The following is a 19,338-nucleotide window of genomic DNA, read 5'->3' as shown; positions in this document are numbered from 1 at the left end:
AGCCAGCAGAGTTCGGCAGAGCCTGTCAGACTTACATCACCTAAGAATCTGCCCAGAGTTTGCCCACAGGTGGACAACTTAATCTCTCTACTAATAAAAGACAGGAAACATAATTTAGATTATTCCGAAGTCCCCCTCCCAAAATCTGTGTTTGTGCTACAGCACAGCCATGGCTTGCAGACTTCTGCAGCCCTGTGAGAACTTGCATCTGTTCTGAGCTCCAAAATGGTTTAAAAAGCCAGCTGTCACTGCTCTGGGAGAAGCCAGCAGCATAACAAGATGTTGCAGGAAGTATGTTCACAGAATAGGAGCTTGGTGGATATAGGATGCTGGGGAGAATTATGACATTTTACAAAAATGCAGCAATGTATTTTTAAATGCTTAAGTGGACAATTTGCGTTTACCATGACAGAAGAATAATTCAGGTATGTAAAAAAACCCACTATTCTGGTATCTGGCCAATATAGAATATCTACATCTGGTACACATTTACTTTTATTATAGCTGCGAGTCGTTATTTGTACTTCAGTAATGCCCCAAGGCCACGCTGCGTCAAGCAGCTTGCATCTCCTAAGTAAGCGTCAGTCACCGATTTGATCAGAAAGACAGTCCAAAAAGGATCGTGAACACAATAGCTTGCAATTTACAGATTTTGAATTGGTAATAACTCCTTACAGCGTGCTTTTCATCAGCACAGTCTCTACGCTGCCCGTCAGCATTAGCTGTGCCGTCTTGCCGCCGAGGCACAGAGAGGACCGGACCCACATCTCCCAGCAGACCCACGCCAGAGCCAGGGAGAGAAAACACCTCTCTAGCACCTCAGTCCGTGGCTCCCTTCCACAGATCCCCTCCGGCAGCAGGGCCGGGAGCGAGAAGGCTGCCCTCATTCCACCCGGGAGCCTGCAGCAGACCGGCAGGAGGAGAGATGACCGCCGGCACGGACCAGCACCACCACACAGAGGACCGCTGGCTCTTCCCAGCTGCCAATCCAAAAAAAACCCACAACAGTCCTGCTTTCCATGCTCGGCATATGAAAAATCCAAGCACGTTTTCTTCCAAGAGAAAGGAAGAAGTCTGACTCGACACTTTTTTTTTTTCACCTCCTTCTTAGAAATTCAGGTCTCAGGCTTCATGGAAGACTTCTCAGATTACTAGAGCGATGTACTACAGCAGCCTGGCATCCTGAGGTGTCAGAGAAGTAAAACCCAGATCAGAAAGCTATGATATGGTATTTATTGATTTCTGATGTCCTGCTTTGCTTCTTAACACCTTTTAAATGCAAAGATTTGGAAGCAATGGTTCCTCTTCAGTATTTTAAAGCTCTCTGCTGCCTTTTCCACAACACACAATAACCAAAGGAGCAACCCAAGCTCACTAAAAGTTCAAGGAAGCAAGTCTCATTGCTGTAAATAAAATGAGCACAAAAAACCCCAACCAAACAAAGAAAGCCCAAAAAAGAAACCTGAGAAAATTTCTGGGAATTTTGAAGTCATTTCAGAGGGCAAAAATAATCATAAAAAGGGACACAGGGTTCTCCCCCTCCACTGCTGTTATTCTAAACATGGGTTCTTGCTACGTAACTGTAGTACTGGTTGATGACGTACTTGGGAAAATATTTTCCCCCTCTTTGTACTGAAGAATGTTGATATTTGCTACCTGCATTTTTTTTTCCAGAGATAAAGTAGGCAGCTCCTTTAGAGAGGATGTAACTGAAAAAAATGTGTTCGTCCCCTATGAAGTTATGTGTGCAAACACAATCCATCAGATCATCCAAGGAATATTTGAGTTCCATTGCAAAACAGCTGTGCTCCACCTCATATTTCCTTTCTTTGTATATATACATTTATTTTTACATGGCCCTCTCTATCAAATAAGACTGGAATCCCACAGGTTGAAAGCTGTGTTTTATCCAGACTGATCACTGTCTTTGAAAAGGAAAGAACTTACAACAGGGATAAAAGAGGCTGCCTTTACATCAGATAAGCACTCTGCCATGTCTACTTTTTATTTGTTTGGCAAGTCTACATAAACAACAAAACAAGTTTCAAACTCTTAGCACACTCCAGAGCAGACCATGACCAGGATACCCACAGGTAGAGCATTTCAGCGGGCAGGTCTTCGGGCACCAGAAGCTTGAGTCCAGGGATGACCACGAGGGCATTTTTGGTCTCTGACAGAGATGAGAAGCAGCTGCTCCTGCAGGCACAGGTCACCTAGGCTCCACGTCCCTTCAGCAGAGAAACCAGCTCGCCAGCAGTGCCCTCCTGCCTTTGGTCTCCAACACAAAAATCCCCCACACACGTTCAGCGACCCATTTCCTCCTCCAGGTTTACATGGGCATGCCAGAAACCTCCCTCTGCAGTTGCACAGCCCTCCCCTCCCAGCAAGGACACATCCCAATGCCTCCACTTGGTCATGCTCAAGTCACAGGCCTGAAAGGATCTTTAGTAAAAGCATGTACGATGCAAAGCTTTCTCACCGTGATTAGTAGCATCAGGGTCAGTATTTCACATCTAGACAATATTTAGCACAGCCAAAGGCTGCCAGATTAGCAATCCCTAGAGAACAAGTTTAATTAAATGGTGACTAGTAGGTTGCAGGCAGGTCATTTCATTACAGTCCAAATGAAGACTAGAAAGAGAAAAGAGATCAGAAGCTGTAGCCCTATCTATGGGCTTACACAGTCCATAGTTTTTAGCTGAGTATCTCTCTCTCCATAAGCCCTTGCACTGTATTTCAAAAACTAAGTAACTAAGCAGCCTATTGTTAGCAAAATGCTGTGAAATACAAGAGGCTAAGGTTTGGATTTTGGCAAATCTACTTGGCTGTGGGTGCTTCCAGGCACCTGGAGGGACAGGGATGAAAAGGGAACAAGAGGTTGAAGCAGTAAGGACTCATCTGCACCGAACGATCTCTTCAAAGTATCAGATGCAGACCTTATGGGGGTACTGCAACTGTGTGCTCCCTACCACTATTATTGCTAAATTCTCCCAGCCGGCAATTCCACATCCAGCATTCCCTATTCCAGGTTTTGTCAGTAAAGCTCGCTGGCAGCCTAAAGCAAAACACCGACTTGATAAATGGGATACTAGGAAGAGCTACCATGCCAAATGGGTTGCACTTCTTACTGGCTCTCAAGATGTCCTCCTGTGTCTTTGATAGCAGCAGGTGTACAGGTTAAGATCTGTTCCTTGTTCCCTGTGGGATTATTCCTTCCCCCCCCTTGTCATCATTTCTCAAGACTATCAACATGCTTCTTGGGTAGCAACAGTCAATTATCCTTCGGCATTCTTCACTCAACACCCAGCATGATATACAAATCTTCCATAAACACTCCGCAAGGCCCTTACTGCACAGCTAGCATATGACAATACAGTAATTTCGACCGGAAACAACAATTACAATGGGAAGATGCTAATCGCAAGTATCACCAATTAGGCAAATGAGTCCCAGTAGGTGAGATTTTGCAGACTACCAGTGCACATCTCAGTCGTGTTGCAACACAGAAGGCTGGAGGCTGAGTAAGCCAGGAGCCAATGGGTCTAATGAGATTCTTTTCTATTAGAACAAGTAGTGGTTTAATTACAACTGTTTGATACATATGCAATGATGTATTCTGCAAAAATAAACAGCAGCTTTCTGATGAGGGCACTGTGGGCTCACGAGTTCACTACCTTTCCCCTGCCTACAAACCATAAAGGTGATGCTGGTTTGGGGATTTGGGTTTTACTTTGTTGTTTTGCCACTTAGCTCCCCTTCCTTTTCTGATTCTGTTGTTTCATCAATGCAAGAGAACACACTGAGGATAAACTGGGAAATAGCATTGCCACCTCTTGATTTTAATCACAGAGCTTGTTATTTTTCTCCCTAAAGCTTCAACTCCTGGATTCGCACACATAATCACATGGGAACACTGGTAAAATTTCAGCAGAAAGAATGCCAGTGGCCTCCTGTATGTGCACAGAGGATCCTGTTTTCCAGGGAACTGCATGATTTTGGAGATCAGAGTTTTTAAGCACCCAGCAAAAAGCAACTGTTCTGAGCTTTCCCTTTGGCATGTGGTCCAGGTACAGTCCTGCTGTACAGTCCGCAGCAGATCCTGCCTCAGAGTGGCTGGTGCTAAGGAATCTGCTCACCTACATGCCAACGTAACACAGCAACACTTGTGTTGTTGCCCCCTTAGATGACTGAAAAGTCCTAAAGAAAGGACTTGTGACCACCTCTTCAAAGAGATCCTGCAATCCAACAGTCCCCACAGGTCAAGGCCCTGCAAAATACAGCCCAGAAAGCAAACCCCGCAGCAAGAACACAGCTCAGCCACAACCAAGGCTGATTCAAATACATGCTTCGCTCGGCTTCAACTCCAGAGCAGCTGAACATGTTTATAAATAAAGCAGCAAAACCAAGTCACAAAGCAACTCCAGAGCTAGGAGGTTCACAGTGCCAAATCCCAGCCTGAGGATAATTGTTCTGACACTGCAGCAAACGAGCACCATATGTACATGTGTGCACGGCCAGCCCAGAGGCAAGTGGCAGTGCCAGGCCCCTGCGGGGCAAGCGTTCCCACGTTACGCTGGAGCATTCAGCCCCTCGCTGCCTGCTGAAGTGGTAGGAAGGACACCAGTCCAGCTCCCAGCCTGTTCACGTGCACTACATCGGCACAACCCAGGAGAGCACCAGGCTTCCCAAGGCTCCTGCGTGGAGCTCACCAACCAGCATCTCACAGCTGGTGTCCTCCACATGACAGGAGACTATTACTGAGAAAGACACCCTCCTTCTGAAGGGGAAAGAGATGCTGTATTTTCCACTCCCTTGGCCAGCTCTTGCAATGGTAAATGGCTCCTCCCTGTTAAAAACATTTCTTGGCATAACCTTTCCCTGCTAGGTTCAAGGGTCTGCTTGTCCCTAGAAGTTCCCCGTAATGCCACCCATTTGGTGGGATACTGACATTGAAACTGCCACCAGGTAGACTAAATGTCTTCCCAGTCACGAAAATAAATTCTCATTCTAGTTCATTGCAAGACAAAAAAAAAACAACAAAAAACAACCTAACTCCACTGAGAGAAGAGAAAGATACTATTCAGAAGTTTGCAGAAGATTTCTGGAGCCTGAGAAATCATTCCAGGGACCAGGTAAGTGGAAAATACCCTCCAAAACCCCAGCTGCTTTAATATCAAAGAGCAGAATACTTTCCACCATCTGCAAGTTATCTTTAAGTATCCCTTGCAGCTTTTTACAACTTTCATAGGTCAACTTCCCTGACATAGGCTAACAAGAACACCTGCGAACAAAATCACGTCATGCTCTCCCCTGTGTCCAACAAGGCTTGTCCTACCTGAAACATAGGATGAGAGGCTTGTAAATAGCAGAGACATGGCGTGCACATGTCTCTGCTGACCCAGTTTCACCTGAATCTGAACTTGGCTCCACAGACACACTCCAGCTGCCAAAAAAACCAAACAAAAAAACACCAAACCCCGCAAAAAGATAATTACAGGTAAGTGAGCTGAGTGTACCCATTATCAGATCAACACTGTAACAACCTGCAGTTAATGCATTTGTGCGTAGCCCCTGGCAAACACCTGTGAAAAGGAAAATCATTCACAATATTTCTAACAAACCAAGGAGGCAGGGTCAGCAAGGAAGAACTCTTCCAAACCCAGTCGTTGCCTCACATTTTCCCCTCAGCCAGACATATAGGTTGTAGGGGCACGCAGCCTAGCCAAAACCATGTTTAGTTAAAAAGCAGGGGTCAGACATGGAGCTTTGCCCACACTGGTGTTGGTCTCTTCCAGCCTCAACTCTTGGGGCCAGGTGACAGCACCACAACCTCAGCTCTTGTTCCCATCAAGAGAACATCTCTCCTTCCTGACTGCAGGAAAAGATAACCCAACTCCATGCCAGCACACAAACCTAGAAGAAACAAGCATGCTTTTTATTTTTATTTCTGAGGTTTTAACCCCAACATCATGGATTTCTAATGCTTTAGGTTTGGAGTTGATGAAGCCTTTCTGTGCTGCTCGCCATGAGGAGTGGCACAGCAGCCTTCCAAGGCAATGGTGCATCACTTGTGACCCTCTGCCCCCAAAGCACGAGCCCCAGTGTTCTGCACTTTTAGTACAGGAAAAAACCCTGCCATAGGTACACTTCTGTTTTAGTACTGCAGACCACAATCCCCAGACAGAGGACTCCTGTACCAGGGTGGGACAAATGACAACTCTTGTTTGCAAAGCACCAAGGAGGGAAAATAAAAGAAAAGTGAACGACAGTACGCTGAAGTCCTTGAAACTGGAATTCCTTGGATCATTGCGATACTGGGCACCAAAACCATTAAACCATTTTAACCTAGATGAGAGGCAGTGGAGGGGGGCAAAGGGAAAGGGACATGGCCACATCTGCCTGCAGAGTGCACAGAGGTGACACCCAGCTGCAATGGAGCATCCGTGGCCCGGAGCAGCCCCAGGTCCCGAGCCCCAGCCTCACAGTACCTGCTCACGTCTGCCTTTGCAGACAGATGACCCTTACCAGCATGTAAGCAATCCGCTCCCATCAAGCAGGAGAGCCTGGTGAGCATTACTCAGTCCTCTTCCCTCTCAGCCTTCACTCAAGAGGATTCACACCCCTGACTTCTGTCAAGTCTTCTCTTTTTGCGGGGGAGGGTGGAAGAGAGCAATCAACAGACAGAAGCAGAGTGTGTGAGCAGAAGTTCGAGCAAATTTCTGTCAAATTCACAAAAGCATTATGGCTGAGGGAGGGAAGAATGTCTTTTTTATATTCCTCGAGGGCATTTTGTTACTAAACTTACAGCAATTTATTTTTCTAATGTTTCCACAAGTGAAAGCAAGGTTTTGCAACTTGCTAGGCAGAAACAAATTTTTACTTTCCGTTTTGCTAGGAAAAAATTAATTTTGCTTGAGGGAAAGCAACCTTTTTTTTTTTTAAAGTGCATTTTTGTTCAGACAGGAGGAAAAAAAAGAAGAAAAAAAAAAATCAGTCTTCACATAGCATATTATATCTGCTTGTGAAGAAGGCCTTCCTGAACTCGGCAATAGTGGAGCAAGAGCAGTCTTGCTCACTCTGTCAGCAGCTACTTCCAGCACCTTTCCAGAGGAATTCCAGAGGAATTTTGTTTTCTATGTCTTCCCATTTCCCATCCACAAGCCTATCCCACTAAAGCAAAACCCAGGCTTGTAAAGATACCACTCCTTGCACCTTACAGAGGCAAAACACAGAAGGATGTTCAGAAAGCAAAGAATCCAAGCCTGGCACCACATCTCCAGGTACAAAAGCCAAGAGGCAAAAAGTCCATGTTAGCAAGGGAGATGAAGGAGTCACCATCACCCTCCGCACCCAAATATCAAGTGTCTACTAAAATGATGAACACATCTTACTCACATTTAATTTCTGTGTCTTCTCCAGCCTCAGTGCAAATGGGTATCAGCCCCGCAACCCAGACTCTGCTGCCCAGATATGCATATCCCCAAACGCTGACAGACCGTGCTGTTGTACATGCAGAAGCATGAACACGAGCTGGAATCTCAGGACAATTCCACCCATTAAAATACTTCAGTGCTTGAGCATCTCCTTTAATACACATTGTTTCTAGCACGCAAGTCCATCATAGACTGCGCTACAATTTTGGGATCTGCTAGGCACTTTTGCCACTGCCATGATCTCCTGTGCAGTTTTCATAGAATCATAGAATGGCTTGGGCTGGAAGGGACCTTAAAGATCATGTAGTTCCAGCCGCCCTGCCATGGACAGGGACACCTTCCACTATAGACTAGGTTGCTCCAAGCCCCATCCAGCCTGGCCTGGAACACTTCCCAGGATAGGGGCATCCACAATTTCTCTGGGCAACCTGTTCCAGTGCCTCACCACCCTCACAGTAAAGAATTTCTTCCTTACAGCTAATCTAAATCTACCTTCTTTCAGTTTAAAACCATTACCCCTTCTCCTACCACTACACTCCCTGTTACAGAGTCCCTCTCCATCCTTCCTGTAGGCTCCCTTTAAGTACTGGAAGGCCGCTATAAGGTCTCCCCGGAGCCTTCTCTTCTCCAGACTGAACAACCCCAAATCTCTCAGCCTGTCTTCCCTCAGAGGAGAAGTGCTCCAGCCCTCTGATCATCTTCATGGCCCTGCTCTGGACTTGCTCCAACAGGTCCATGTCCTTCTTGTGTTGCAGGCCCCAGAGCTGGATGCAGTACTGCAGGTGGGCTCTCACCAGAGCGGAGTAGAGGAGCAGAATCCCCTCCCTCGACCTGCTGGCCACACCGCTTTTGATGTGGCCCAGGATTCAGTTGGCTTTCCAAGCTGCAAACCCACATTACCAGGTCCTGTTGAGCTTCTTGTCAATCAACAGCCCCAAGTCCTTTTCCTCAGGGCTGCTCTCAATCCACTCATCAGCCAGCCTGTATTTGTGCTTGGGATCGCCGCAACCCATGTGCAGGACCTTGCACTTGGCCTTGTTGAACTTCATGAGGTTCGCATGGGCCCACCTCTCAAACCTGTCAAGGTCCCTCTGGATGGCATCCCTTCCCTCCAGCGTGTCAACGGCACCACACAGCTTGGTGCCATTGGCAAACTTGCTGAGGGTGCACTCAATCCCACTGCGTTCCAATAGTTCCTCTTCTAGCACCAGCAATGTTTTTATAGGTAAAGACACAGGTCTCATGCACTGTGTGTGTTCTCTGGTTGTCATTCTGGGCATAACCACCCAGGACAACTCAGACCACCTAAAGCTGAGCACATGCGTAAGTCTTTGCACACGTGAGGGTGTAGAGATGGTTTCCTCTTCAGCACAGACAGCTGCTACTGTTTTGGATGAAAACCACCTGCTCGGCCTGTGCTTCAGCAAATCCACACCCCAGGGTGAGTTCAAGGAAAGAGGACTGCATTGCTCTGTTTTAACACAGAGGAAACACCACTTTGGAGATGATGTTATCAACCAGGAGAGCGCTTACTGCTAACACCAGCACCAAAGCACGAGACTCCTCTCCCACAGCAAGAGAAAAAAGGTACAACAACCGACCACAGTTTCTTCTCCTTCCACCCTCCAGCCACGCCACACACCAGGCAGAGCTCGGTCACCGAGCTGTTCACCAAGAAACCAGTGGTGGTTGCCATCATCTCACTACCTGGGTATGCAAAACAGAGGGGAGCAAACGTTTAACAGGAAAGAGATCAGAAAGCACAAATACACATGAGGTGGTTTGGGTTTTGTGGGTTAAGGTTTGTGGTTCGATGCAAAAAGGGCTCTAAAGAAATGGTAACAAGCATAAGCAAGCAGTCTGGAAGAGTTACCTACTTCATAGCCAAGCACTACAAATTACATTATCATAATCTATGACTCACTGGAAAAATATGGATAAAAGAGAAAGTTGCTTTTGAAATAAGAGGAGGAAATGTAAGAAATAATTGCATAAAAACTTCTTTGGCTGTTTAATTTAAACACTTCTGTGCCTGAAGGTCTAAATGAATATACCGAGATCTTTTAGTTTCTGCAGTAATCATGTATTTCCTGCTATTACTGATAATGACTTTTAAAACAGCACACTTAAGCAGAGCTATTATTTTATTTACAGCCTTTCCAAGGTGGGAGTGGCGGCCGGGCACGTGGGAAGCAGTAACACCGGAGGAGGAACAGGATGACAGCTTGTCAGCGGAAACATATGTCAGTCTAGTGAGGAGCTAACAAGGGGTGGCATCCGGACCTTGGTGTGCCACAAGCAAGCAGCCTCTAACAAACTTCTAGACACATTATGTCCCATCCTGACACAGCCTATGAGCTTGTCACCTTCATGACAGCTGATAAACCAAGTCTGAATTAAGAGCAAGTTTCTCCGAATTTCTGTAGTGCAACCTTAGCTCTGAATTTGGTAGCACATGGACCTGACCCAAAGCTCAACATTAAATCAGCTTAATCCTTTTTGTTGGCTTCCAGTGAGCGAGTCATATTTCTAAACAGGACTAGGTGGTTCAATGATACTTTGCCTGAAGTAACGCAAGTATTTCTCACTCTTTCCTCATCATCTTTTGTATTAGCTAAAACTGTCTGCCAAACCTAGCCCAAAATCACAAGTGTTTTAGTTAAACAATATCACTTTTTTTGTGAATAATCTCTGTCCAATTTTTTCGTCCATCTCTAGTTCCACACGCCTTCACATGGGTACTGCAAGGACGAGAGGACGGTAGGAGAGGCCAGATGAACATCTGCTGCACGACAGCAGTCAGGCACTCCCTTGAAGAGCCACCAGGGATCCAAGAAGGATGGGCTAAGCAGGTAGGATTACAGGACTGGAAAAGAAGGGAACAGGAGACAAGAGACCAGAGTCTCTGTAGAAAAGAAAAGTGGGCTGCTTTGTTGTTCTGCCTCCACAAGCACTCAACACCATCAAATACAGCAAGAGGATCAGGGCAGAGCAAACGATAAATATTTCTCAGCTTCTTTCTGTTAACAGGACTCACAGCGATAAGGCTTAAATTGACGTTTCAAAGCATACTGGCAGGTACTCAGATCCCACAGCAACAAGTAGCTAAAATAACCTAGCAGATTTGTAAAGATAGGGGTCTTTTGAGGCTAGCATTTCATCTCATCCATTTGCCAAGCCTTGCTACTTTCCCTGCCTTTTTTGGGGAGCACACTTTTTCATCAACATCATCCATAGCTGAGCACCAGCTTGCAACTGCTTCTAAAGCCAGTCACTCAGAGCTGGACCCTAACCAAGTCATATGCACAACACTTAACCAACTCTGTCAGCACCGAGAGGGCAAGGGAGCTAGAAGAAAGGTTACCATGTCATCATTGCATCAGCTAAGTTCGACAGATTTCTGAAAGGAAACATAGTCCCCTCTCATCTACTACCCCGATACAGAAGCAGCCATCCTCCAGACTGAGACTTGCAAGATTTATTTCCAAGTGCTGTACTGCGGGGCTCAAAAATCCCCAGGGGTTCAGTGAATCAGGGCTAGAGTACAGAACAAGCAGTGCATTTTAAAGGTAACTGCTCAAAAAGACCACATTATCACTCCATTTGCAACAGCTTCAGAGTGAAAAATTACAAAAGGACAAAAAAAATTTACAAAAAACGGTATTTAGGCTGGATTCGGTCCATTTCACCCCTTTAATATTTCTACAATGTATGTTTCAAAGGAAAAGTGAGCAGAAACCCCACTATTTGGAACAGTTCTGATGATAAAATGCTACTAGATAGCCCAATGGATAAACCATTAGAAAATAAAACCAGCAGTTTGCACATGTCATGCCAGGCTTTCAAATGAGCCTGAAAATACATACGCAGTTAAAGAAAAAAGTTCTTTCCTTTAGCACGCAAAAATGTGTTTACTGCCAAAAGACTAAAAAAGCCAAGTGTTGCAAAAAAAACACAAAACACTTCAAAATGAGGCATTTTATTTCCCTCCCCCAACAGATGAGGTGAAACTGCTTTTTTAAACACTCACTTTTGCCTAGCTGTAGGTGTTTATACAACTTAATGTTGGAAGTAAGCAGGAAAAAAAATTGTCTTTTCAGGCAATATTCTCCTATCAATACTCACCAAAGGGAAAGAGAAGCACCTGAAGGCTGAATGTACGTAAGTACATGCCTGCAGGGATGCTAAGGAGGTTTAAGTTCTGCTCATTCCCAAGTAACAACAGACACCTGAGGGTTAGTTTATGCACCACATGTGAATTATGCTCAGCAACATCACAATTTTAGCCAAATTGCCTCAATTTCCTCGAGCAGCACTCTATAGGCAAGCACTTAGTGAAGGCAAAGGCAGACATGCTTAGTGAACTCTTGTGCTTCTTGGCTACTGCACTAGTTCAGGTCTCTATTGTCACTTCAGAGTTAGACACCATTCGGGGGCCTGATCCAGCACTAACACAGCCAGCAGGAGGAGGACTGTGCTGCCCTGAAAGGGCATTGAAACAAGCCTTCGACCAGCTTTAAGAACAACAATTACTAGCGTCAGAACTGTACATGGATTTGAACCGCCCTATTGCTACCTACACTTTTAAACACAAAAGCTGTTCTTAGGAACTGCACTGAAGGTCTCTTCATCCTAATCTGCTGGGATGATGGTTAACCTTGCATTAGACTAGATTGACCTCAGCAGCCCAGCTCCATCATCAGGTCCCATTTCAATCTCCTGAATGGCTGTTTTACCCTTAGCGTTAGAAAAAAGAGCAGCAGGATGAAGTTGTATGGGCTCACGACTGGGGCCCCATTTTGTGCTGGATTCAGAAACCTGGCATCATTCTGAGTTGCAGGGAAAATTCTGAAATTCTTCCCAAAGCACAACTAACACCACTTGGCTTTCTCATGTTGTGTTATCATACACAGCAGAAAAATCATTCAGAACAAGACAACATACCGATGCTATTTACAGCATCACTTCTACCAGCTCTTTAACTCACTTAATTTGCTGAAAAGCAGAACTGAAGTATTCTGCACATGGCCTACAGTCCACTGAAGTCATCAGGTAACTTTCACAGACACTTCAACAGAGTCCCACTCCCATTCAAACCAAGACAATTCAAACATTTCTGACTGTCATCCAGCCTAGCATTAATGATTTACATTTACACTATGATAATGGTCCAAATGAAATCCACAAAACAACACAAGGGACCTAAACTTTGCTACTTTTACTTTCTTTTCTACAGTACTTTTAATCAGTTTGCTATTACAGAATGTATCCTGTTGTAATGTCATGATAATTCAGAGAAAAAACAGTAATTCACCTAGGTATTTCTACTTTCTCTCTCCTGAATGCTATACAACGTACTTAGTAATTATTGTTTTATCTTCTGGAAAAGGGGGAGAAAAAACACACACCACAAATAAAATCCCACACGCTTCCTACAGGCTACTTTATTTGGTGAAGGCAGCTGAGGATAGTGAGATAGCAGGTGCTGATGCACCAAGAGCAGTGGGGGAAAGGTTACTACAGATGCTGATGTGAAGCTGTATGACTGGATCTGTACTACATGGGAGACACGCAAACAAGTGAAAAATTGAACAGAAGAATTTTTGTACTAGTTTTTACTGCCTAAAAAAGTCTATAAACATCCATCTGTCCAGAAGTATTATTAAGGATGACAGTGGAGGAAAAATTATAGGCAGAGAAGTGCAGCAAGAACTGCATTTGTTAGAATTTCTCTTGGGGCATGTAACCTACGTAAGTCCCGAAGAATGGAGAAACACCTTTCCCCTCCCCTCCCTGAACTTTGAGGCAATGAATGACATCCAAGCTCTGCTGTGAAAAGAAAAAAAATAAAGGACTGAACATGTTACAAAGCCTTCTCTTTTAATAGTGATATCTTATGATTTCTGTTTAGGTAGAAATAAAAACAGTGCAATTGATCGGATGCAAATTGAAGACTCCCCATCTTATCGTCCATGGAAAGTTTTTTTGTACAGGGTTGCAAGTGATTTGTCCTTTTAACTATGGGACAGGAAACTGCCCCTCTAAATAGAGGGGGGCTCTTTCAGAACAAGCACCAAAGATTTACAAAAAGCCCCAAATAGCTCAGGGAAAGCAAGTTCAAAAAGCACATCAGCTCATCTCCTACATTTAAATACCCTCTCTAGCCAATCTGCCTTAATCCTGGCTGCAGGTGGATCCCTGAGGAAGTGGGACACATGAAGCATACGAACTCAGCCAATGTGTTTGTGCCCACCTCCCGCAAAAGCTCCTGAATACGTCAACCGACTTCAACAAAATATAACAGAGCAGCAGAGCAATGACATTAAGTTCCTATGAGTTTCATAAAAACAGGAGTCAAGGAGATGAGGACCACCCCGCTAAGGTCTCTCCCCAAGGAAAAAGCTACATTATGAACTGAGCCCTATTTCTCATCAGCAGACCCAACCCAACCTGAAGCTACAGAAGACTGGGTTTCTTTGGGTCTACTGCCGGTGAAAGTCCTTGTACTAAATATATGACTACCTACTAATTTCTCAGCTAATAATCCTACTAGCATACATCATCACTATGTACATCCCACCGCTAGAACTGCATGCAATGTTTATGCAAAAACCACAGAAGACATGCTTGTTATGATCCCAGCACTTGGCTGTTAGTATATATTAAACATGGTCTTGTACTCTAGCTGACAGCAGGTCCTCCTCTTAACCCTAGCTGCTGAGGGAGTTTGCAATACCGATATGGTACATACATAGAAGGAAAAGAAAAAGCATATTTACGGACTTAAAAATAAGCAAGTACAGGTTTTTGGCAGTAAAGGTGATACCAGTACAGATACCTGGAGGTAAGAAAGCCAACTGTAAGACTGAGGAGCCAGAAGCAACTTTCATTCCTACCTGGTTCAGTGCAATTTCTGACATACGGCTGCCCCCCATCCTCTGGGACGTCAGTCGTGTTCTCATTTGCTTGCAGTAGCTGTCTCCCGCTCCATTTGTCATTACTTTCCACAGAAAAGCTCAAGGCATCATAACCTAAAGGAAAAGAGCAACAGATACATGAGACTGCACAGCAAAGGCAACTCCTGATTCTATTCCTGAATGCTTGAAGCAGCCAAATCATTTGTATTTCAAACCCAGTGTCCCTTGGGTTAGAAACAGTGGTGTTTCTAATCCCACTGGAAAGATACACTGCCATTAGCTCCACATCCTAGTTAGTCCCAAAAACATCAGGAGTCAGGTCCATTCCTCCACAACTTCAAAGGTTCATACTAGAAGAGCATCTATGGTTTCACAAGAAGTTGTAAGCTTCAATCAGTCTAAAATTGGAGTACCATCCACTGTTTTGGGTAAAAAAAAAAAAAAAAAAGAAAAAAGAAAAAAGAAAAAAAAACCCAAACCACACACAAACCACCACACACAACAAAAAAACCTCGCAACTTATTACTTCTGTAGGCATTTCACTGCTGTCAAGTATCCGCAAAACTGCTGAATTTTGCACGTGCTTACACAACATTTAAGCCATTTCTGCTTACGATTACCATTCCATTTGCTGCTGAATGAGGCCTCAGAAATACAGCATTTGACACAAAAGTTAGGTAGGCTTCTCTGTGAATCAATAAAACGCTACGCAGTGTTAGGAAGGCTCTGCCCCAACAAAGTGTGAGGTTCCTCGGGACTGCAAGGGCAGAGCTTGGCAACCCACGCTGTGTTAGGAAACAGCGGTAGGGAGGCTGCATCAGAAGGGGGACCGAAGCATAGGAGCAATCACCATTTTCAAATTATGTTTCATAATAAAAGTCTGAACAGTTATTTTCAAAGTGGTCAACAGGGATCCACTTCAATATCTTGTGCCCAAGTCTAATGACATCAGTGGAAAGGCTCCTGAACTTGTTCACTGCGGGCCAGGCAGCAGCTCTTCAACGCATTAGGAAGTATTCATTTATAAACATGAAATCTACAGCTTCCTTCAGGTTCTCCTCACAGCCCACAAAGCAATTGATGGAAACATCTTTATGAAAGTATAGCCGTATTCATTCTCAAAATGGTTCTTAGTAGGCCCAACTGCATTGTGACTCCCGCCCAACAAATCTCCCTGAAGCCAGAGCATGCCTCCAAGTCAGTTCAGTAGCCCTCCCCACTTCCAATAATTAAGAAGCGTCTATAAGCATCAAGGGCATGTACTTCATATAAAACTGAAAAAAAAGGGATAAACCCCAGTCCAGCAGGAGTTAACCATTTTAGACCCAGGGGTCTGAGTGTACTCTTTATCATGTCCTGTCCTCCTAACGGGAAGCATGTGCACATTTACCGACTTCCCATTTTTCCAACGTGAGCCATATTGCTTTTGCTTACCAATTTTGTTGCCAGCAAGACCCAGACCTGATTGCAAAACAACTGCACACTATCAAACAAAGTTTCAGTGCTACACATGACTGCTGTTGAGAATACCAAGAAAACCCCCAAATTCTATTCCTAGGCCATTTACCCAGTGAAACAAGAATCACTATCTGGAAGGCAAGGAAGTAGCAAAAAGTAATAAAATAAGGAGACTGAAGTGGCACATCTTCCAACTCTAGCACAGGATGAAAGTAGCCAGCACCAGGACTTTGCCACGGAGAAGCCAGAAGGAACTGAAAAGTGAATATTGAGAAGCAAGCGCAAGCAGTGATAGCTGGGCAAGAAACATGCCGAAAAGTCAACTCACTGGGTACCAAAACCAGTTTGTGTGTAATAAATGCAAAGACACATTATACCAACCCCCTGGCTCCCATCAGCAGCACAGCACATCAAACTGCAATTGTTCTATATCTGCTTCATGATCCAGGCTCGCAGACTGGTTCCAGCTATACACTTGTGAGGGGTGGTTTGAGGTACAAGTATGCAGCAAGTAACCCTACAAAAGGTAACACATTACTTTGCTCATTACTTCTCTCTCTCTCTCTCTCCTTGATTTACTCCCCACTTCGGCTTTGCCTTGGTGCTGCTAAGTGAAACTCTCTTTTAGCAATGTCAACATAAACAGCTGGCTGATTTCCATTATATTCTTGGCAAAAGGCTGGTCAGCCTTGGACATGTCACATCTGCCTAATTAGCTGGAAGCACATGCTCATGTGTCAGTTCCATGCATCCTATGTAGTTTTAGATTTAAGGGAGGAAGAAAAAAAAAAACTTTTTTTTTTCCTTTTTAAAGCTGCCAAGGCATCCAATTCAAGCAGACACACACACGAAATCGTCTATCTTGCAACAGAGACCTTAAGCCCATCTGATAACAAACAGTATTTGAGAGTGATTTCCACCCACCCATCCATCTTTTTTCCACCAAGCAGAACACAGGTTCTCTCACAGGGACTTGGCTGCTCAAGTTACTCCTCAAGTACATATCATTGACACTGTCCATGGCCTGTCTCCTGCATGCACTCAGGTTGTGACAGGGCCTGGCTGTCCTCCCCACTGGGAAGAACACGCAGTTGTCTGTCAAACATCTAGGGTGTTTTGAGGCCACCAGGCAATGACAGGCTTTACTCCACACAGGGAACTCACAGTACCCGGGGTCTGTACCCAACACCTGATGCTTCAAAACCACATTTAAACCTGAGCACTTTGGAGACAGATAACAAGCAAAGAGCAGTGGAGCAGAGATTCAAATCTTGGGGCAATGTCTCAGACGGTGCTTATGGACAAAGGAAAAGGTTCTCTGCAGGTCCCAACCCTTTCATTAGGTTTTCTGACTAATCCCATTGAGAGAGGTGGCCAACCCAAGACTTCTCTGTTTTGCCCAGATCATAATCTGCTCAGGGCAGCTCCCATGTCACGCTACCAGCAGGAAGGCAATGCTTGGGAAGGGACTGTCTGGGAATTTGCATCCCAGGCCAAAGGCAGTGACTGGGACCAATGGTCCCAAGACACACAGGAGCAGCCTGTATGCGTGTTTGGGGGAAGAACCACGACAGCACGGGCAGCCTTAACCACCCCTGTTTTCTAAGCAAAAAGTGTTTAACTTGGTAAACTAAGTATCCTCATTTGAAGCTTCAAGCACTTTGTACGTGCTATGCTTTACAAACTTTGGAGAATGCTGTTTGTTTAGTCTGTGAGCACCGGTAAGAGCTTAAACTGTGAGTTAAACATATACAAACATCACTGTTAGAAGCAGACTGTGTTTCTCAGAAGGAGCACAGTGCAGTAATACAACATCAGGCATCTCCCATAATAATAAACACACTCTGGTAATCTGAGCTAAGCAGTTTCAGTTCCACATACAAGCTGTTTCCAAAGCAGAGAGACTCTTCTCCAAGCAGCCGATGCTTCATTGTGCATTGCTGCATGGAGGAAACACGCGAGGGAGAACCCGCAAGGACCGCAATGGCCCAGAAGTTCCTGCAGAAACCTTTCTTGCTCCCTCCACACCCACAACGCCTTCCTCTCTCAGACTGTGAACTTTTCCAAACAAGGGGTAGAGAAGAAGAAAGTCATTTAAGGTGATTCTGGAAGGGGAAGAGCTTAATTTGGCAATAAAAGTGTTTATAAAGGCTACATTCAGCATTCACACAAATAAGTGTAAATACCCACAGAACTGCTCCACAGCTGAACTTGATGGGATGGCTGTGACTTAGACCAGTAAAAGCTCTCCTCTGGCACCTCCAGGTTTAAGTGGGTCAGCTGTCCCATGGCAGGACTCGCAACCCGCTGGCCCCAAAATCCTGCCTTGGGTATCTCCACTCTAAAACACGTTTGGCTCAACAAAGCAATAGAATAGAGAAGTTATAGATGAAAGCAGATGCTTTTTCAAAGGTTTGGCCTTCCAAGGATTTCCTTGTGAAAACAGGGACACAAGATTTTAACCTTGCTAACAAGGACATTTTATGACAATCAAATGGGCTCCACGTTTCCCCACTTGCCAGCACCAGCCTCCCAGCGGCATGGCCAGAGGCAGCTCGACACCTGCCCTATGGGCACAGGCTGCACTCCCATCAGTCCTTGCAGAAAACAACTCAGAAACTTGGATTCATGTTTTGGCAGACTGGGTGAAAGACGAACTGACTGTCAGCTGCAGTTTAACGCTTCACACGTAGCTGCCTATAAAACAGGGACCTCACCCACCCTGGTGGATGCAGTGCCCACCACCGTTTTGGCCTGGCAGCATCTCTCCCTGCTTTAGGTGCTGGCACGAGGCAGAACCACCACCACCAATAAGTGCTGCAGCACCAGGGACATCCCCTCAGCCACAGCATCCCACCATGACAGGGCTGCATGAACAGCACGCCACCGCCACCACTGCCAGGTGGCAGGACCCATGCTGGCTTCCACAGCCCCTTCCCATCTGCGCTGGTGAGGTCCTCCCTTGGGTTGCCACATCACCTGCAGCAGGAGCACCAGCCCCTCAGGCTCACTTGTGTGAAAAGCACAAGCATATCCTGACCTATAAATATTATACAATCACATTCCCAGGACAGCTTCAAAAAGGCAGATGCAACAATCACAAATTCTCTTTGAGAACAAATCTTTTGCAACGTGTGCTTTTGGCTTCTTATTTCAGACTGTATCTTACAATCCTGTACTTACCTGTTCTAAGGCAAAACTTATGCCGACTTGAAGCTTCACATCAGCTGCCAAAGACTGTGGGGCCTGAGCCCCTGTGTCACTAAAAGAGGGCCCCATCCTTTGATTTCAATATATACAAAATCACAGCCAGCAAAATGCAGAACAAAAATCTGACATTCATAGAATCATAGCATTGTTTAGGTTGGAAAAGACCTTTAAGATCATCGAGTCCAACCATCATCCATGCCCACTAAACCATGTTATTGAGTACCCCATCTACGCACTTTTTGAATACCTCCACGGATGGTGACTCAACCACTTCCCTGGGCAGCCTGTTCCAATACCCGACAACCCTTTCAGTAAAGAAA

The 19,338-nt window shown here is 45.1% G+C and overlaps 1 protein-coding gene across 2 annotated transcripts in view; it reads right to left on the bottom strand.

The window, feature by feature from the left end:
* The window catches only part of SLC24A3 (solute carrier family 24 member 3), a 181,514-nt gene that overhangs the window by 135,543 nt on the left and 26,633 nt on the right, over positions 1-19,338 (bottom strand). For both annotated transcript variants that reach the window (XM_069787790.1, XM_069787789.1), the window contains exon 2: positions 14,330-14,464. In XM_069787790.1, the coding sequence (XP_069643891.1) occupies positions 14,330-14,464 (135 nt within the window). The remainder of the gene's footprint in view (positions 1-14,329; positions 14,465-19,338) is intronic.

This window comes from Haliaeetus albicilla, chromosome 7 (assembly GCF_947461875.1).
Source record: "Haliaeetus albicilla chromosome 7, bHalAlb1.1, whole genome shotgun sequence".
Classification (NCBI taxonomy): domain Eukaryota; kingdom Metazoa; phylum Chordata; class Aves; order Accipitriformes; family Accipitridae; genus Haliaeetus; species Haliaeetus albicilla.
The sequence above is the reverse complement of the archived record's forward strand: the minus strand, read 5'-3'. Positions and strand labels throughout refer to the sequence as shown.